Raw genomic sequence first — 19,858 nt, 5'->3', positions numbered from 1 at the left:
TTATAACATGATTTTGTGTTTATTTCAGATTCATGAGCATTTTAGAAATTATAGTGAATTTATTTATGTAAAAATTCTCACAAATTATGTTTTGATTAATTTTTTTATAATATGGATGTTCCATTTCATTTGTTTACCATCTTTTTTATACTGATGTTTTTCCTGTTGTTTTTGTGAACTGTTCGCTGAAAGAATTCTTTCAAAAAATCCAATTTTTATGAACATTACATTGTATAAATTATTCAAATTACGTTTTGTAATTATTTCAGTGAGAAAATGACAAATCAAAACTTCCAATTCCGAGCAAATGTTCATTTTGAAGATTGTCAGATAGTACCAGGTATTATCTTACTAAACACTTCAAATGGAAGCGTTTACTTAAATTTCTACACGAGAAATCTTGAAGATAAAAATGATAAAATTAAAAGAGGAAGCTCACCTGACCAAGTGAGAGATTTATCTGAATATTTTTGTTATAAAGTGGTAATGACTAATTCTGAAATTTGGGTCATATTCAGTGATTTTAGTGCGGAATCACAAAAACTTCTAAATAAAGATGAAGTAGATTTAGCCGCATTAAAGAAACGTAAAGCATTCATGATACAATTTTTATCAATTGAAAATAATATTAATTTTTATCAATTCCCTGAAATCATATTGAGCTCGTTACAAAACTTATCTGATTTCATAACGTATCTTAAGCAAAAATTTCAAATTGTTTCATGCCATATTCCATATTGTTATTTATTAAATCCATTAGATGATACACCATCAAAAGTATATTCCACGTTTCTTCAAAAGGATTCTACAGAGGAATACGATCTTAGTGTTTTATATGAAGTATTTCAAAGTTCAATACAAGGAATTGATATTTCTGAAATACAAAGTTTATCAGTGAGCAATAGTTTCACAATGCTGACAGAAAAGTTCAAAAATCCCAAATATGACATTAAAGATGACATTTATTTCAAGATTAAAGATAATTGGAAGAAGATGTATGAATTTGGCCCCATTTTGGAGAACCAAACAAAATTCCAAGAAATCGTTGCAAAAGTTGATAAAAACATATCAAAAATTACCGAGTTAAAAGGGCCAAATTCGGAAAAACTTTGCGAGATAATGCGAAATGTCATTATCACATATGTAATTTATAATTTTGATGGATCGGACTTCTTATGTGATAATGTTCGATTTTTATATGTAATTTTAGATGCGTATGTTACAGAGTTTAGTAAAGATTTCAAAGGACAAAGTAAAAAGAAAATAAAATCTGAAGAAGAAGAAGAAGAAGAAGAAAATGATAAAATTGACAAACAGGAATTATGCGAAATGAAAATATTCCAAACACTTCATTACATTTATTGTTATGGATCTTTTCATGAGTTTAATAGTCCGCAAATGCAAAGATCCTTTTCATCAACGAATTTATACATCTCATACTATTTACGAAAACTTTTTCCAGGAACTAATTTATATCTGATTAAAAAAGGAATAATTTCGCTTGACTTCATGATAGAGTATGCGTCGAAATGGTTTATTGTTATATCTGAAATAAAATGTCTTCAAAAAATTTGGTGCGAAATTCCACAATATGATGATATGTTCCATTTCTTTAAATGTTTCTTGTTGGCTTTGTTATTACTATTCGATGATGAGTTAAAAATGATTTATAAGCCAAACAAAGAAATTATGTTTATGAGATTTGAGAAATTTTTGATGGAGTTAAGCGAAGATAAAGTGAACAATTTATTGATATTAACAAGATGTCTGAAAGGACAAATAAATATAAATAATAAATTTCCTGTAAAATATTTTTTTGGTTTTGCTTTTCTGTTGAATTTATAAATTGTAAATGTGCGTTTTATTAACAAGGGAAAATGCTGTAAAAACAAAAAACTTTTATTGGAGCACATTTCGCCGAAAATGAAAATCATTGTGGTATATCGTTGTTGATGAACATCATTTGGGACAATTACCTTAGAGAAATGTAAATTGATAACTACAAATTTTTTGATATGTTATAATGACCTTCAGATTTGCAAATTCATTGATAAAAAAAATAATTTTAAAAAATTTTGAATTAGTTTTAAAAATAAATAAGGTTTATTAATACCCAAAACATTGTTATAATTACAAAACATTTAAAGTTTTTTTGCCAATAAACAAGCATACGTTTGATTTAAATACTTTATATAAATTTGAATTAAAAATGTGAGTTATTGACCGTTTAGATTGTGTCACCACAGATTTGTGACTAAAGTCAAAATAATTTGTGAATAAGATGAACTGACAGTTTTGAAAAGTGACAAAAGAAATGGCAGATCCAGCTGCTCGATACTATGCAATTCAACAAAAAGAAGAAGAATTGAAAAGAAGAGAAAAAGCACTCAAGAAGGTAAATGTTGAAATTGAGGAAGATACCAAGCCTCCAAATTTCCCACCATTTTGCTCTGTTGTTTATCATAACATTGCTGAAGAAATACCAATTGCAAGCCAATGGACAGTTCGTATTGCATTTATTATGATAATTGCACTTACCGTAACAGTAATTGTTAATCTGATTGCTTGTTGTACAACTGGCACAATCAATGTTGGAGGTGCTGGTGCAAAATATAGTGCTGGTACTAATATTGTTTTTGGTGTAATTATTGGAGTTCTTTCTGTTCCATTAGCATTCAAAATTAATTATTTCAAATTGTACACACAATGCAAGCTCAACGATGTCAAGCTTGGTTGGTTTGCTCTTCAGGCTATCTTCATTATATGTTATGGATATGCTGCTGTTGGAATGAAAAATTGTGGTGTTATTGGAATCATAACAATGCTTGATGGGATAGCCTCAGGAAGTGGTTTTTGCAAAGTCATGTCTATCATTTCTGCAGTTCTTTGGGTATGCGGTACTGTTGTTGAAGTATTTTTATTTGGCCGTGTTATGGTTTTGTACAAATCATCTGGTTCTGCTCCAAGCGTTGCTTAAATAACTATTTTTCTTTTAAAAATTTAAATTTTCTTAAGTGGTGAAATAATTATTTGAATCATCATTTCAATAAATCTTGTTAACTTATAAAATTATCTCTTCTTTGATCTATCGTGTTAGATATTTATTCAAATAAATGAGCAAAATGTGTTTATTAATTAATTTATTTTCTTTCTCATTTAGAAAAGTGGCAATTTCGATAAGTTATGACGACTCCTGTAACTGATTTTATATCTTATATCAGAGAAGCATCTTCTATAGATGAAGAAAGGACAATCATTAAAAACGAAATGGCAAATATGAGAACTCTTTCAAAGGAATCTGTATCTGATCTTCGCCCAAATATTGTTGCAAAACTTATTTTTCTCAATTGCAATGGCGAGAATGTATCTTGGGGACAAATAGAAGCAGTTTCGCTCATGTCACATAATTGTCTTTCTCATAAACGAATTGGATATATCGCTTCAGCAGTTCTTCTCGATGAACAAAGTGAATTAATGGTTTTAGTGACACAAACTATTCTTAGTGATTTACAATCCACAAATCCTCTTTTCCAAGCACAAGCATTATCTTTTATTGCAAATGTAGGAACACCAGAAATATGTCAAACAGTTGCCACTGAAGTGGAAAAACTTACTGGTTCTGAACATCCAGGTATCTCCAAACGAGCAGGAATGGCTTCTTTACGAATAATACGAAAAGTACCCGAACTTAGTTCCACATTTAAATCATCAGTTGTTCGACTTCTTTCTAGTACTCGTCATTCTGTTGTATCCTCTGCTATACTTCTCGCATGTGAAATGATCAAAATTGATCCTAACATCAAACAAACATGGAAACATTTTGCCAAGCCATTTACCAAGCTTCTCCGCGTTATGTCACAATCGAAGCCATCAGTTGAATATCGTTTTTCAATTTTTAATGATCCTTTTTTACAAATCAAGACCATGAAATTATTAGGTCTTCTTCAACAACCATCTGATGATCTTGATGATGTTCTTACCTCCATTGTTACATCTGTTGACATCAAACGTAACACTGGCCGCTCAATTCTCTTCCAAACGGTCGACACGATAAGTCTAACGGCCAAAAAACCGTCTCTGATCGGTCTTTCATTCAATCAGATCGGCCGTTTATTTTCAGTTCGAGAACCGAATGTTATATATTCAGCCTTATCATTATTTTCCCAATTATTATATACAGACAAAGCCTTTATTAATCGAACCTCAACCAACACAATTGCATTACAACGATATAAGTCACAAATCATTCAATGTTTAGATCATCGTGATTATAGTATCCGACGAAGGGCATTAGATGTAGTTTTAGCATTAGTTGATAAGTCTAATGTTGAAACATTAATACCAGAAGTCATTGAATATTTACATATTGCAGATTCTGATTTCCGGACAGAAATGGTTTCGAAGATATATTCATCAGTAGTTCGATTTGGTCCTTCACCACTTTGGGACTTTGATATTATTCATTTGTTATTCATTAGTAGTGGTAATTATATAACTAATGACATTATTACATCATTTTGTTTAATGATTGCAAAGAATCAACAAGTATTAAAACATGCGTTACCATTGTTATCAAATACTATGTATGGATATCCAGAGAATCAATCATTGGTATGTGTAGCTGCATATATCATTGGCGAGTTTGAAAACAATGATAATAGTTCAATACAAACGATGATTAAAATACTTAAAATGCCACAAACGAAAACAGAAACAAAATGTTATTTAATTACTGCATTAACAAAACTTTGTACACGATTGAATTATAACATCGATGAAATCGAAAACATTTTAAAGGAATTATCAATTAATACAAATATCGAAATACAACAACGCTCAGGAGAAATGTTAAACATATTACATAAAAGGGAATTATGGGACGAAATGTTATCGCCGCCAGAATTCACGCAAAATGAAGACGAAGAACAACAAATACCAGAAATTATACAAAGTAATAACAACAAGCAAAAAGAAGAAGACTTATTATCATTATCAGATATAACAAATGTTAATAACCAGAAAAATAATAACAATTTAATCGATGATTTGTTGGATATAACTTCTTTAACACCTGAAGTAGTTAATACAAAACAAAAACTTGAAAATAATAATAATTTGGAACACATTAAAATTGCACCAAACGCTATAGAAGTGTTACGAACAACTGACATTGTGATATATTTCGAAGTTCAAAAGAATCAACAAAATATAAATCAAATTGCTATTCGTTCGACAATTTATAACTTAAGTGATATCGAGATAACACAATTTGTTATCCAATACGGTGTTCCAATTGGTTGGCAAATTCAAACGCAACAACAAAACACAAACGTTTTAGGGCCAAAAGGTAAAAATATGATACAACAAGTGTTGATGTTATACAATAAAGGAAATTCTCCTTTATTGATGAAAACAAAAATGAGTTATATGTTTGGTTGTCAACCTATAACAAGTGAGAACACATTAAATCAAATATTTTAATTGAAGTAAATATGAATTATATTTAAAATTTGATTAAATATGTTTTTGTATCAAAAGTGACCACTCAGCGTCCACTTTTTGACAATGATTTCATCGTTTTGTTACTCGTTTTCAGAACTTAAACCGTTGGTTATAAAAACTTTTTGAATGCAGAAACTGACAACTGCATCAATGTTCTTTTGTTTGGCACTGGAAATATTGGGAAAGCATCAGTACTGCAAGCATTTCATGATAGAACTTTTTCTGAAGCTTATACACCATCCATTGTGAAAACTTTCAATTATAAAATTAAAATTGATGATGAGGAAATTTCATTTAATGCAACTACAGTAGCTGGACAAGAAGAATATATAAAATTATGGCCGATGTATATACATCCCGCAGATGGTTTTATACTAATGTACTCAATCAAATTTCTTCATACTCTTCAAGAACTCGAAATGTATCATCAAATAATAAAAAATGTAAAAGGAAATGATTACATACCAATTGTAGTTTGTGGTAATAAATGGGATTTTCCACAAAGAGGGGTAAGTAAAGAACAAGGAGAAGAATATGCGAAGAGTATTGGAGCACCATTCTTTGAAACATCAGCAAAAGAATATATAAATATTGAAGAAATGTTTTCTACCATTGTCCGACTGATCATCGATAATAAAAAAAACATCAACCCCCTAACAACAAAGAAAAGGATCATGGTCACAACAAAGAAAAGGTTCGTGGTCACAACAAAGACTGTTTCATTGCTTAATTTAAATAAAATCAAAAATTATGAATTGTTCATAATTCGACATTGAGTCAAGTCATTGAATATTTTGAATCGGAACCGCTCATTAAAAAAATGGTCGAAAAATGCATTGTTGATCTATATCAAAATGGTTGTACGCACCAACAAATAACTCAAATTTTACATGTGGGTAGCCATAGAGTAGGAAGAGTAATAAATGAATACAATGAAAATGGTAAAATACCATTATCAGTTAAAATAAATATATAAAAAAGAGGTGCTAAACCAAAAATTACAGAAGACAAGATGATTATCAAATTAAGAAGAAGACAAGATGATTACCTCTATAAAGAACTAAAAAGTTACATGAAATATAAAAGTAAATAAACAAAAACATAAAAGATATTTTAGAAACTATTTCGACATTAATCTCATCGTCAATTTTGACAAGTTTACAAAAATTCATGTCAATTTTCAATCTCTTGTAATGTCGAATTAATCGAATCGGTTCAATAGAACATGGGACAAAAAAAATGGCCTTGAAAATCTATTTATATATTTAAAATAATCCTTTATAATATGATATTTATCGATCAAAAATTAATATCTGAGGATTTTCCGCATAACGTTTTGAAGTATTTATATTTGAAAAATTGTTGAAAACACGTTACTTTGTTGCCTTTTGAGGTAAATTTCATCGTCAAAATCTCAACCCGTTATTACATTGATGAGGAATTTTTCGCCTCCGTGTACAATAGGATTCCAAAACCAGAATTCACCAGTCTGTAATTGCAGCAAACATTCAGTAAAATGTAGGGTAACAATCCTCATATGTCGATATACGATCTGAATATGTTGGATAAAATGATTTCACTTTCTTATTCTTTATCAGTGATTATATCGAAGGGTTTTTCATGCCATCTTGGGTCATTTGGAACCTATTGGCTTGAGCATTTTTTTGGTAATATCAGAAGGCTCAGCAAAGACAATGATACACCGAAAATGTTTGAGCATTCAGTTTTAACTCTCATTCACAAAAAATTGATAAAAGGCAGTGTTCTTATTGGAAAAATCAATGGGAGATCCGACAGTGGAACTTATTTGTTAATAAATAGAAACAAAAGATTTAAGTTTTATTGAAATTTGACCATTTGGGAGTTATCTCCATGAAGCAACAATTCTTTTGATAATAGATGTAAATCAGTTGTACTTGATATATAATCCTAACAACTCTCTTTTAAAAATCATGGGATGTTCAATTTTTGAAGCAAGAGATTTTTTTTCTCCAGGTGGGTTGATGGAATTTCTCAGCAGAAGCTTCAACATTCCTGGATATGCAAGTACTACCCAAGCAAGAATGACTGATTCATGTGGATATTCAACAATTAAAAGGAATGTCGAATCTAGTCAAATCTAATAAGTAAAAAAAAAATTTGACTCATAATCATCCAAAATTGTAGATGTTTTTTTAAAACCCGAAATACCATCAATTTACTCAAAGGGTACAGATCTTAAGATTTTAATTATTTATCTCAACATTTGAATAATCATTTTGCAAAACGTTATGCACGAATTTCCTCAATATTACAAATTATAATAGTAAAAATTTTGATATATATATGATTATAATAATAAAAAAATTCGTAGAAAAATTTTTGAATTATAGATTATATTTTATGCATTCCCTATTTCTTTCACCATTTTTCTGAATTGTAAAATATTAACATTTGTAAATTGATATAAGCCGAAAATAAATCACAGAATAATAATAAATCAACAATTCTAACACGAATATGAACTTATACATCATTTAAAATTATAATATAGAGTCTCCTAGGCATATTCAATATGATACATAAGGTAATTTTGTTGACAAATAGGACTTTAATAAAGTTCCAAATTTAGAAAAAAATAAACGGTCGATGTCCCATGTTCTGGTTTAATTAAAAGCTTAAAAAACAAAATAAAAAAAATTATATCAAACATAAATATCATCTTTTTAGTTCCCCTTCATTCTTGAATAAAATTTTTCATATTCTGTTTTTCTAAATCCTTAAAACGTCATTTTTTGTTACAGTTTACTTCAAGTAAATTCAAAATTCAAAAAATTTTTAGTAAATTTGAATGCATAAAGTATTGAATATTTTAATACTTGATGACCGTTATGCTCTAGGGGTATATCGATTTCCCAATTAATTGTTCTTGAAAATTTATATATTATTAGAGAGAAATTTCACCAACTATTGAAATAGGATAAGAGAATAACATTGTCTTTGAATTTTTATTGGATATTTTTTTTTAAATTATTTTCGACTGTCAAAATAAAATGAAGTGTCGTAGCGCATTTGATATATCGAATGTAAACCATATAAGAGTAATAAAATAATAAAATTTGTTAAACTTTTATGAAAGTATTTAATAATGTCTGTTTACCTTTAGCTTGTTGTTTCAAACACAAATTCAGTTTTGTATTAATTTAATTTTCCTGTTGAATTGTTAACTTTAACAATCATTTCTATGGTATGCCATTCACCCTCTCTTATTCTTCTGATTTGATGCCCTATGCGGCATTCTTTCTCATTTTTTTCATGATTCATATAAAGAAAGATGGTACGCCAGATGTGAGTTACAGTTCATCAATCAGCATATTTAAATACACGTCAAATAGTTCACACACTTCTTCATCACCAACATATACTCCCACATCACCAATATACAATAATAAGAATTCTTCAAATGAATTACACTTTAGAAAAGATGGTAAATTTGATATGAAATATAAATCATCGAAAGAAAGTACTGCTACTTCATCTTCTTTCACATATACGCCTGAAATAAATGATTTAATGTTTACAATAAATGGAAAAATCGATAAAAGTAGCAAAATGATAAAAAACGGATTTATCATACTGACAAATGATGGGTTACCTGATCCAAATTGCGAAGTAGTAAGAAGTGGTTATATCATATTAACGAATAATGGAGAAATAGACAAAAGATGCAAAGGATATAAAGATGCTAAAAAGCCAGTAAAAGATTCTAAAACTCAACCAATCAGAGATGTATCAAAACAAAATGGAAAAATATACGCATGGTAAAAAATATGCAGAAACAAAAGATGCATCGCATTATGAAGACCTTGAACAAGGAAAAAAAATTTGTCCTGAAACATAGGCCTGGTTGGAAGTCAACAACAATTCGTAAATCAGTTACACCCATTTGACTATTTACTAAGAATGGTGAATCAAGATACAAACAGTATTACATATCGCGATTTGAATAAAAAGATCTTCAAAAAATTGGCAGGCGGCTACGGAGAAGTAACAAAGCGAATGTTACATAAAGCACAAACGATGATAAACGCCATTGATAGGATGGATCCGAACGAAAGGACAGCATCAATAGATATTCATTTATGAAAATTTGAATAAATTTGTGACACGTGCTGAGTAAACAAGAAAAAATTGCTATTTGATTTGTTAAGATATTTATATAAATTAGAGTCAATTAATCTATGGGATGAATTAGCATCTAATCTATAGCACTTGTAAATAAAATTTTAACAACATATTTTGAACATATATCAAATTCTAGAGCAATAATTACCATGAAACCCATTTTTTAACAAAGATCAATAAATTGGATTTAAGTTCTTCAGTAATATATATTACTGAATCCAATTCCAGGACACGCTGATCAATGCAACCAATGCAACCAATGCAAATTCCAAGCATTTCTAAAGATGGGTATATACTGGAGTATGGTACCTGGTTGAAACTTTTAAATCAGAAAAAGGTAAATCCATTTATACAAAATCATATTAAATCAAAAAGAGAATTAGTGATATTAATAACGGATAATTTTTCTTATCATAAGGATAAGATCGTGAATTCGGAAAAAATCCTAACAATTGATATCTCAAATATTATTACAATTCTTTGAATATTATCATTTAACATGGGTATATTGCTGCGATAAAATTACTGTTGTATTAACCGAACCAGGTGACGCTTGTGTTATGAGTTCCACTTATGGTCATGGGTTCATTTAAACCCCACTGCAGTAATTTATTGTACATGTGGTAACGACACAGTTTATGTTATATACATTAATGGCGATATTTGTTCAAGTTCTACGGGAAACAGAAATCGTTTCCGACCCCACGAAATCGATAATTAATTGAAAAGCAGTTATGCCATTAACTTTTTTAATAAATCCAAATTCAATTTTTCCGTTTGGTTGCCTTTGTATTGAAATATTGAATTGTTCATTGAAAAAATGCATCAAAAAAAATTCAAATGAGTTTTTCTTGTGTAAAGCAAATCGGAAAGGGAGGATATGGCGTTGTTTATCTTGTAAAAAGTTTACGTGATAATTCATATAAAGTCGTTAAAGAAATTGATATATCGAATTTTGATGAAATGACTCAACAAAAAATTTCAAAAGAAGTTGAAATTATCTCAAAACTTAAGCATCCTAACATTATTGAATATCATTCACACAAGTTAATCCTTAATAAAAAAATTCAAATCCTTATGGACTATGCCGATAATGGTGATTTATCCAAAAAAATTTTTACCGAAAAATATCAATGTAACAATAAACCAATTCCAGAGGAGATCATTATTCATTGGTTTGTTCAAATGTGTCTTGCTTTAAAATATATTCATGATCGTAAAATTATTCATCGGGACATTAAACCAAGTAATTTTTTTCTCACACAATCTGGTGTGATTAAACTTGGTGACTTCGGCTTGTCTACTTACATAGATAACACAACAGGTTTTGTGCATTCGCGTTGGGGCACCCCATATTATCTATCGCCAGAAATTTGTTCGGAAAATTTTTATAATCAAAAATCAGATGTATGGTCATTAGGATGTGTATTATATGAGCTTTGTACTTATAAAAAGGCATTTGATGGAATTACTATGAATCACATAATTCATAATATTATTAATAATGAATCACCAAAATTACCAAAAGGAACTTATAGTGATGAATTAAACAATTTGATTTCTTCGATGTTGATAAAAGATCCACAAAAAAGACCAACAATTAATGACATTTTAAAATTACCAATAATTAAAGCAAAAGCGATATCTTTACTTGGAATTAAACAGTCAAGACTTGAATTAGGGCATACGATGTTCCATGGATTTGAACCTTGTGAGTCACCAAATGAATTTAAGGAAAAATTAATTTTGTATATTGACAATAATGAAAATAATGACTTGAAATTTATGGGTAAAAACATTGCGCTGCCTGACTTAATGAAGTGTGAATCTTTGTCTGTGAGAGCTGAGTCATTGAGGGCTTTAATTGAGGAAATGATTGGCGATAATAAATTAGAGGAATTGTGCGAATTAATGAGAAATGGTAATATGAATGTGGAAAATAGCAATAAATGGGTAGTACAGTTAGTGCAACAACTTATGGCATTAGAGGAAATGGTAAATATGAAGGAGAACCATCCAGAAATATGTGAAGATAAATAAAAAAAATTTTTTTATAATTTTTGGTTAGTTTGTGCATAAGTAGCAGTGGAAGCAATGTGTTTTAACAAGGAACATTTGTTTTGCTTTTTCATTGAATAATCGTAATGAAGATAAAATGGTGCCAACTAGAGAGTGGTTGGACTTTTTTGAAGGCGTGCCTAATTCGTGTTCACTGTGCATACATAACAATTTCAAATGAATGCTAGCATTTGATCGTTTGAGTGTATTTTGATCGTCTCTTGAAAAAACGCTTTTCCAATGGGAAACAGTCACAGCAAAAAGAGCGCACAAAGAAATGTTAAACGACCATTTACTCTACCAAAGTTTATGCAAGACATAGAAAAGCTTGAAGAAATTATTTTTAATTTGAGTGAAGATAACATTGTTGAATCCATCATTTCATCCATGAATATAATAATAAATGATAATGTATCTCATTACTCAAACTTAATTTTAAGTCAATTAATATATTCATCAATTCTTTCGCAAATGAAAGACTTTAATTTATATATTAATTTCATTAAGCAAATTGAAAACAAAGAAAAAGAATTTAAAATGAAAAATTATGAATTGGTTAATAGATTTAGAGATTTTCTTCTTAACGTAAACTCACAAGAATCAAATTTTATCCTCGAAAGAATGATCGAATTGGGTTTGGTTTCATCAAAAACAGTTGAAAATAAAAACAATTTTTATTTTGCACATCATTTTCCAAACAAACCAACAAGCATTTTAAGAAATCACTACAAACATTATAAATATCATAATAAAAGTTATGAAGAATTATCAAAGAATGATTGGGAACTTCATAAGCAATTAATTCATGAAGGAGTTAATCAATTATAAATTGCAAAAATAATTCGATCTGATGATATCGATAAACTTCAAGAAATATCATCGCAACAAAATTTTAATTTTAATCAAACAATTGAGCCATCACTTTATGAAAGATGTTCTTTTATTAATCAAGAAAATGTTACATTAATTGATTATGCAGCATTTTTTTCTTCAGTTAAATGTTTTAAATATTTACTTATGAATGGTGCAAAAGTAAATAATACAGGTAAATATGCAGTTGCAGGTGGAAATGAAGAAATCATTCATTTATGTGAACAAAATCATTCATCTTTTAAAGGTGCACATGAAGCAGCAATTCAATTCCATCGAAATGATATCTTTAAATACCTTTATGAAAATAAAATTGAAAAAATTAAAAATTCTAATGAGTTTGTCGTATTATTTTTAACTAATAAATTTTTAAATACTGAAATATTTAACTTTTTACTTAAACAAAAAGAAATTGTTATTAATGCTAAAGATATTTATTTGTTTTATTTAAAATTTTAAAATAATATTTGGAAATTACTTAAATTATTTAAAACAGCACTTATTTATGCATCTGAAAATGGTCATACAGAAATAGTAAATTACTTCTTGAACAAAAAGGAATTGATATTAATGTTAAAGATATTTATTTGCTTTATTTAAAATTTATTTTAATAATTTTCAATTTGAAAATAATATTTGAAAATTATTTAAATTATTTAAAACATCGCTTATCTTGGCATCTGAATTTAATTACATTGAAATAGTTCAATTACTTCTAGAACAAGAAGGTATTGATATTAATGCTAAAGATATTAAATTATGTTGTTTAATATTTAATTTAATATTTTTTTGTTTTAAAATAATGTTTGAAGATTATTCAAATTATTTAATACAGCACTTCTTAAGGCATCATCAAATGGTCATGCAGAAATAGTTCGATTGCTTTTTAAACAAAAAGGAATTGATGTTAATGCAAAAAATAATTATTTGTTTTATTTATTATTTATTTTAATAATTTTACATTTCAAAACAATATTAGGAAATTGTTTTTATTATTTGATACAACACTTTTTTGGGCATCTTCAAACGGTTACACAGAAATCGTTCAATTCTTTCTTAAACAAGAAGGAATTGATATTAATGCTAAAAATATTTATTCATTTTATTTATTTTAATGATTTTTTATTTTAAAATAATATTTGGAAATTATTTATATTATTTAGAACAGCACTTATGTTTGCATCTTCAAATGGTCATATAGAAATAGTTAAATTACTTCTTGAACAAGAAGGAATTGATATTAATGCTAAAAGTATTTATTTGTTTTGTTTAAAAATTATTTAAATAATTTTTAATTTGAAAATAATATTTGGAAATTATTCAAATTATTTAACACAGTACTTATGTTTGCATCAGCAAATGGTCATACAGAAATGGTTAAGTTACTTCTTGAACAAAAAGTAATAAATGTTAATGCAAAAAATAATTATTTTTTTTATTTAGAATTTCTTTTTATAATTTGAAATTTTAAAATAATATTTGGAAATTGTTTAAAATATTTGAAACAGCATTCATGATAGCATCTGAATATGCTTATACAAAAATAGTTAAATTACTTCTTGAACAAGAAGGAATTGATGTTAATGTTAAAAATATTTAATATGTCATTTAAATGACGATATCGGATAAATTAAATTAATTTATATTAGAGTATATATTATGTATAGTAATTTATTTTCCTTAGGACAAGTCAAATGACAGTTTTTTATTGATGTCTTCATAATTTTTAGTTTATTATTCATTTTTTTTTAGTGACATAAAGTCAAAATCTTTAAATGCTTTTTCTTATATTAGTCATAAAAGGTTCATTCCTAAGAAACTCAGGAAGTAGGTGGTTTAATGTAAAGCCACAAAAATTTAAGAAATCTACAAAAAGAGAAACCCAATTAGTATCCCCTTACAATCATAAATCTAACAAAAGATTCAATAGAGAAATGAATAAAGAGAAGACTGACTTATCAACTATGAAGATAGAGGATGTGTTAAATCATTTGAGTTCCATTATTAATTCAAGGGAAATATCCAAGATGGAAAGTTCTTTTGATGAAGCAAAAAATAAGATTTGGGATAATAAAGAGAAGAATTCAATATTAGGTGATCATCCAAGACAATTAAAAGCAAGAATACCTCGCAAGATAGAGAAAATAATGGAAAAAAGGAAAAAGCTTAAAATGTAAATAAAAGAAGCAAAATTTACACAAAATTTATTTTTCTGAAATTCTATCTTATAAAAGAAATGCAAGCTTTTTATGAATTTTTTTTTAATAATTACATAAGAATCTATCGTTATTAACATATTTCCTTTTCGATCATAAATATTCACCAATAACTAACATGTTTACATAAAATTAATTTTCGTTTTCATTCACATTTCTCCTAAACGGCCTCATTCTAATTCTAAAGTTCTGTACAGTATCCGACAATTCGATTTCTCCGTTCATATTAATTCTTCCGATATCTCCCGTAGCGAACCAACCATCATCCGACAGCACTTTCTTTGTTAAGTTTTTATTCCCTTTATATCCCACGAATACGTTTTGACCTTTTACCAATATTTCTCCCATTTTATCATCTTTCACCTTAATTCTCGCCTCATCGAAATCTCTCAGTTTTATTTCGCATGAAGTACAAGGCGCGCCTACGTTCGTATAACCAACACTCGACACATGTTGCACCGAAATTACTCCGCCTGTTTCAGCAGTGCCATAAACTTGTATAATCGGAACTTGCAAAACAGTTCTCAAGAAATGTAATACGCGGACTTGCGCATCCATCATAGATGTCACAATAAGTTTTAACCTTCCGCCGACTTTTTGCTTGAGTGACTCCAAAATGGTATTCTCAAAAAGCCACGGGATTTTTATGTTCGCTTCTTCAGTTTGCGAGACAACAGAGAAGACGAAATCTAATAAAACTCTTTTGAACCAATTTGTTCCAGAAGTTTCTTGTAAGATGTCATCGGCAAATATTTCGATCTCTTGACCAGTGAATGATATTATCGTGGGCTTTAATAGTTTTAAGGCTTCGATGTATTCGCCTTCGACAAAGCCAATGCATCCGCCATAAGCTAATATGACTAATTGCATAGAGCGCTCAAATATATAATACATTGGAATGGTGGATAAATAAATATCGCGACCAAAATGATACCCAGATGATGTTAACCCGACTGCAGATGCAATTACATTTGCATGTGTGAGTATCGAAGGATTCAATGTTCCGCATGTCGCTGATCCAAAACTAATAACTGCAGGAGAGGTGGCATATATCTGTTGGAATATTTTCTCTTCGTTTGAAGAGTCTTCTAAAAGTTTTGGTAGATCATATACTGGAATTGAATGTTGCTTATTCTTAAAATTTGTGACTTTTTCGGAGATATTTTGAAGGTTTTGGGAATCGCAGACTATGATGATCGCTTGCAGCTTCTTGGAACGTGAAGCAAGAAGACTGATTAATGGAAATGTTTCAATTGAACATAAAAGATAATGACAATCAAGAACATCAATGATAATTGGTATAACTTTTTGATCTTGATTAACACGTATAGGAACCATAACAGCACCATAAAACCCTAACGACCATTGTGATAATGCAAACCAAGTTGAACTTTCCATGATAACAGCTACACTTTGGCCAGCTTGCACACCGATGTGTTTAAGACCAAGTGAAAAGGAAAAAACAAGTTCATAAAATTCATGATATGTGATCCATTCAATTGTATTATGATCTGATTTGGAACCAAATGCTGGAAACGCATTGTACGTATCTGCTATGTTGTAAAGAAGATCTCGAAGTGTAAATATTGTTGGAAATCGTGGGAATGTTCCAAACGTTTGACCATCATTCTCAGTGAAACAACGAATATTTCTGTATATACTGGAAAACGATGGATCTTCTGGACTATCATTGCAACAAATGCCTTGTAAATTAGGCTTATAAAAATCATTCATTCACCAGAAGGACGTTTAAAAATTCATCAGAAGAAACATTTTCATCATAAGAAAACCAAACTTTCGAAAGCTGTTCAAACACTGAAGTGAAGGTCATTTCGCATTCTATTTATGCTAAAATTTATCAAATTAAAAATATTGATTATTTAATTTTGTATCGATATCAAAGTTTATGAAAATATGTTGTGCGAAGGCCAAACCTCATGATGTAAGGAAACAAGGTAGATTACACTCATAGCAACACACGCATACTACTACATCACAGTGTGACAAGCTTAGTGATCCTTTGACAAATTTATGAAATGTTTATTATGTTTTTAAGATCACTCACACAAACGCAATATAAATAAATCAAACAGTCAAGTAATGCAATTTTAGTTGATGTTTTTATTAAACTTTGAGAATTTTAGTGAATTTTTGTGTTTTACTTTACCAAGAGATAGGGGCTTTTCTATCCGGACAGGGATTAATAAGGTGACTATATTGTCAAAAACAGATCTTTATAAAATTTGATGGCATTAATATCAATTCCTTCTTCAAGAAGTAATTTAACTAATAAACACCATGGCGGACAGATATTCAAGTATAATTGCATAAACAAAAAAGCATTTTTCCTAATTTGGTATACAATTGTCATATTACTGTTGTTTAATTCCAAAATTAAAAATAAAATAAAATAGTTATTTTATGAAACTTAATTACTCTACTTCCTGATAGGTTTAGTTAACGAAGCGTCCAACAAAATGAAGGAGAAGTGTAGTTCCGATTAATAAAGTAGTGACAATCAAAGCTCCATTTGGTGTGAATGGTTTTCCTACCTGAAGTTTACCACGTTTTCCCATTTTGAAGCCGCCACCACCAGCTGAAGCAGTAACAGCTATCTTTTGTTCACCTACACCTTTCGCCATTTTTGTCTGGTCGGAGGTTATCTTCTCAAATTAAATCACTTTTTTGATAAATGTACGTTAAGTACCCACATTTCCTTATCGTTTCCAGAAATTAAATACTTTATTGATCGGCACATTAATCCATATTTTATTTTTTGTTTGATTTTTTTTATTAATAACATGTTAAATAAATACGAAAACGGAAAAGATAAAATAGAATCACCCACGTGCTTCCCTAGTATCAAATGGACACAAATTTTGGAAACTATTGAGGAACTAATTTTTGATTTGAAAGAAGATAATGGCGATGAAATTGTTGAAAAAATTACAAACTTGGTTAAATATGATATTTTACCTTCTTTCAATATGATTATTTGTCAGTTTATTTATTCAGCATTTCAATCGCATAAGAAAGACTTTCAAATATTTCTTAATTTCATACAAAAAATCGAAAACAAAGAAGAAGATAACAAAGGCTGTGCAATAATTTATACATTTTCACAATTTCTTTTTGAACTAGATACCCAGGAATCATATTTTCTTCTTGAGAAAATGATAGAATTAAATTTAATTAATTCAAATTTAGTTGAAAACAAAAAAACTTTTTATTTTGCGCACTGTTTATCATCTAAAAGATTGGATTTTTTAAAGAATAATATCAGAATTCCATTTTATATCTATTTCATCAAAAATATCGAAAAACTTTCAAAGAATAATTGGGAACTTCATAAGCAATTAATTCATGAAGGAGTTAATCCATTAGAAATTGCGAAAATAATTCGAAATGATGAAATCGATAAACTTCAAGAAATATCATCACAAAATGATTTTGATTTTGACCAAATAATTGAACCATCACTTTATGAAAGATGTTCTTTTATAAATAAAAAAAAATGTTACATTAATTGATTATGCAGCATTTTTTGGATCAGTTAAATGTTTAAAATATTTACTTATGAATAATATAAATGCAAAAAATATTTATATTTGTTAATTAATGTTAAATTTATTAATAAAATATTTAATAATAATATTTGGAATTTATTGAAATCATCTAATACAGCACTCATGTATGCATCTAAAAATGGTCAAAAAGAAATATTTAAATTACTTCTTGAGCAAAACGGAATTGATATTAACGCAAAAAATATTTGATCGTTTTATTTATTATACATTTTAATAACTATATGTTTTAAAATAATATTTGGAAATAATTTATTTTATTTAATACAGCACTTATAGATGCTTCTTATTATGGTTATACAGATTTAGTTAAATTACTTCTTGAACAAAAAGAAATTAATTTCAATGATAAAACTATTTTCTTCTTTTCCCTGATATATGTTCTATTTGTTTTTTATTTCAAAATAATATTTGGAAATAATTTAAATTGTTTAAAACAGCACTTATAGCTGCATCATATAATGGATATGTTGAAATAGTTAAATTGCTTCTTGCAAAAGAAGGAATTGATGTTAACGCTAAAAATTTTCTTTTTATAAATTTGGAATCGTAAAATAATATTTGAAAATTATTCATTAAATTTTGGACTGCACTTATGTATGCTTCTCAAAATGGACACACAGAAATAGTCAAATTACTTCTTACAAAAAAAGGAATTGATGTAAATGTTAAAGATATTTATATCATTCATTTCATATATATTTCCATTATAGTCTGTTTTAAATTAACATTTGGTGATTATTTAAAATATTGTGGACAGCATTAATTTATGCATCTAATAATTCATATGTTGAAATAGTTAAATTACTTCTTGAACATGAAGGAATTGATATATATATATGCTAAAGATATTTAAATATTTTATTTAAAATTTTTTATAATAATTTTATGTTAAAACATAAAATTTGGATTTCATTCAAAATATTTCAAACAGCACTTATGAAAGCATTTCAAAAAGGTAATACAGAAATAGTTAAATTACTTCTTAAACATGAATGATTTAATGTGATTTTTACTAAATAAATTCAAATATTTGAATTATCCCAATTGTAACACTATAATGTATTCCATTTTCAAACAATTTAATTCCACCCTCCATGCAAAAATATTTTTTGATAAAAATTTAATCGAATATTTAATTAAGTAAAATTTAAATATATCTATTTCATGATAATTCAAGTTTAATTTACTTATAAACTAACAGGAAAGTACCACTGGCCCAATGGATAAGGCGTGTGCCTACGGAGCATGAGATTCCAGGTTCGAGTCCTGGGTGGTACATTTTTTTGATTTTTTGAATGCAAGCAATTTTAAGTCGAGAAAATGATACTACCGTAATCAGCACCCCTGATAACCTTATTAAGATTTCTTTTTGGACGGAAAAAATTTTTTCGGAGATAAATAATTTCGAGATAATTTCTCCAGAAATCAGCGATAGGCTATACAGAACACAGCAGGAACACC

General features: G+C 28.2%; 3 protein-coding genes across 3 annotated transcripts; 2 read left to right on the top strand and 1 right to left on the bottom strand.

Annotated features, from left to right (window-relative positions):
* Positions 1 to 2,314: 2,314 nt before the first annotated feature.
* Positions 2,315 to 2,977, top strand: GO595_003497 (secretory carrier-associated membrane protein 1-like; the record flags this gene model as incomplete). Its single annotated transcript, XM_067916525.1, has 1 exon — positions 2,315 to 2,977. One exon carries the CDS (start codon positions 2,315 to 2,317, stop codon positions 2,975 to 2,977), a length of 663 nt encoding a protein of 220 aa, XP_067776354.1.
* A 290-nt stretch (positions 2,978 to 3,267) lies between these two features.
* Positions 3,268 to 5,481, top strand: GO595_003496 (Adaptin N terminal region family protein; the record flags this gene model as incomplete). Its single annotated transcript, XM_067916524.1, has 1 exon — positions 3,268 to 5,481. The coding sequence occupies one exon, from the start codon at positions 3,268 to 3,270 to the stop codon at positions 5,479 to 5,481; it is 2,214 nt and encodes a 737-aa protein (XP_067776353.1).
* Positions 5,482 to 14,942: 9,461 nt separating this feature from the next.
* On the bottom strand, positions 14,943 to 16,544 carry GO595_003495 (AMP-binding enzyme family protein; the record flags this gene model as incomplete). The annotated part of the gene is made up of 1 exon (XM_067916521.1): positions 14,943 to 16,544. One exon carries the CDS (start codon positions 16,542 to 16,544, stop codon positions 14,943 to 14,945), a length of 1,602 nt encoding a protein of 533 aa, XP_067776352.1.
* Positions 16,545 to 19,858: the final 3,314 nt, after the last annotated feature.

This window comes from Histomonas meleagridis (genome assembly GCF_020186115.1).
Source record: "Histomonas meleagridis strain 2922-C6/04-10x chromosome Unknown contig_204, whole genome shotgun sequence".
Lineage (NCBI taxonomy): Eukaryota > Parabasalia > Tritrichomonadida > Dientamoebidae > Histomonas > Histomonas meleagridis.
This window is presented reverse-complemented; position numbering and strand designations above follow the sequence as displayed.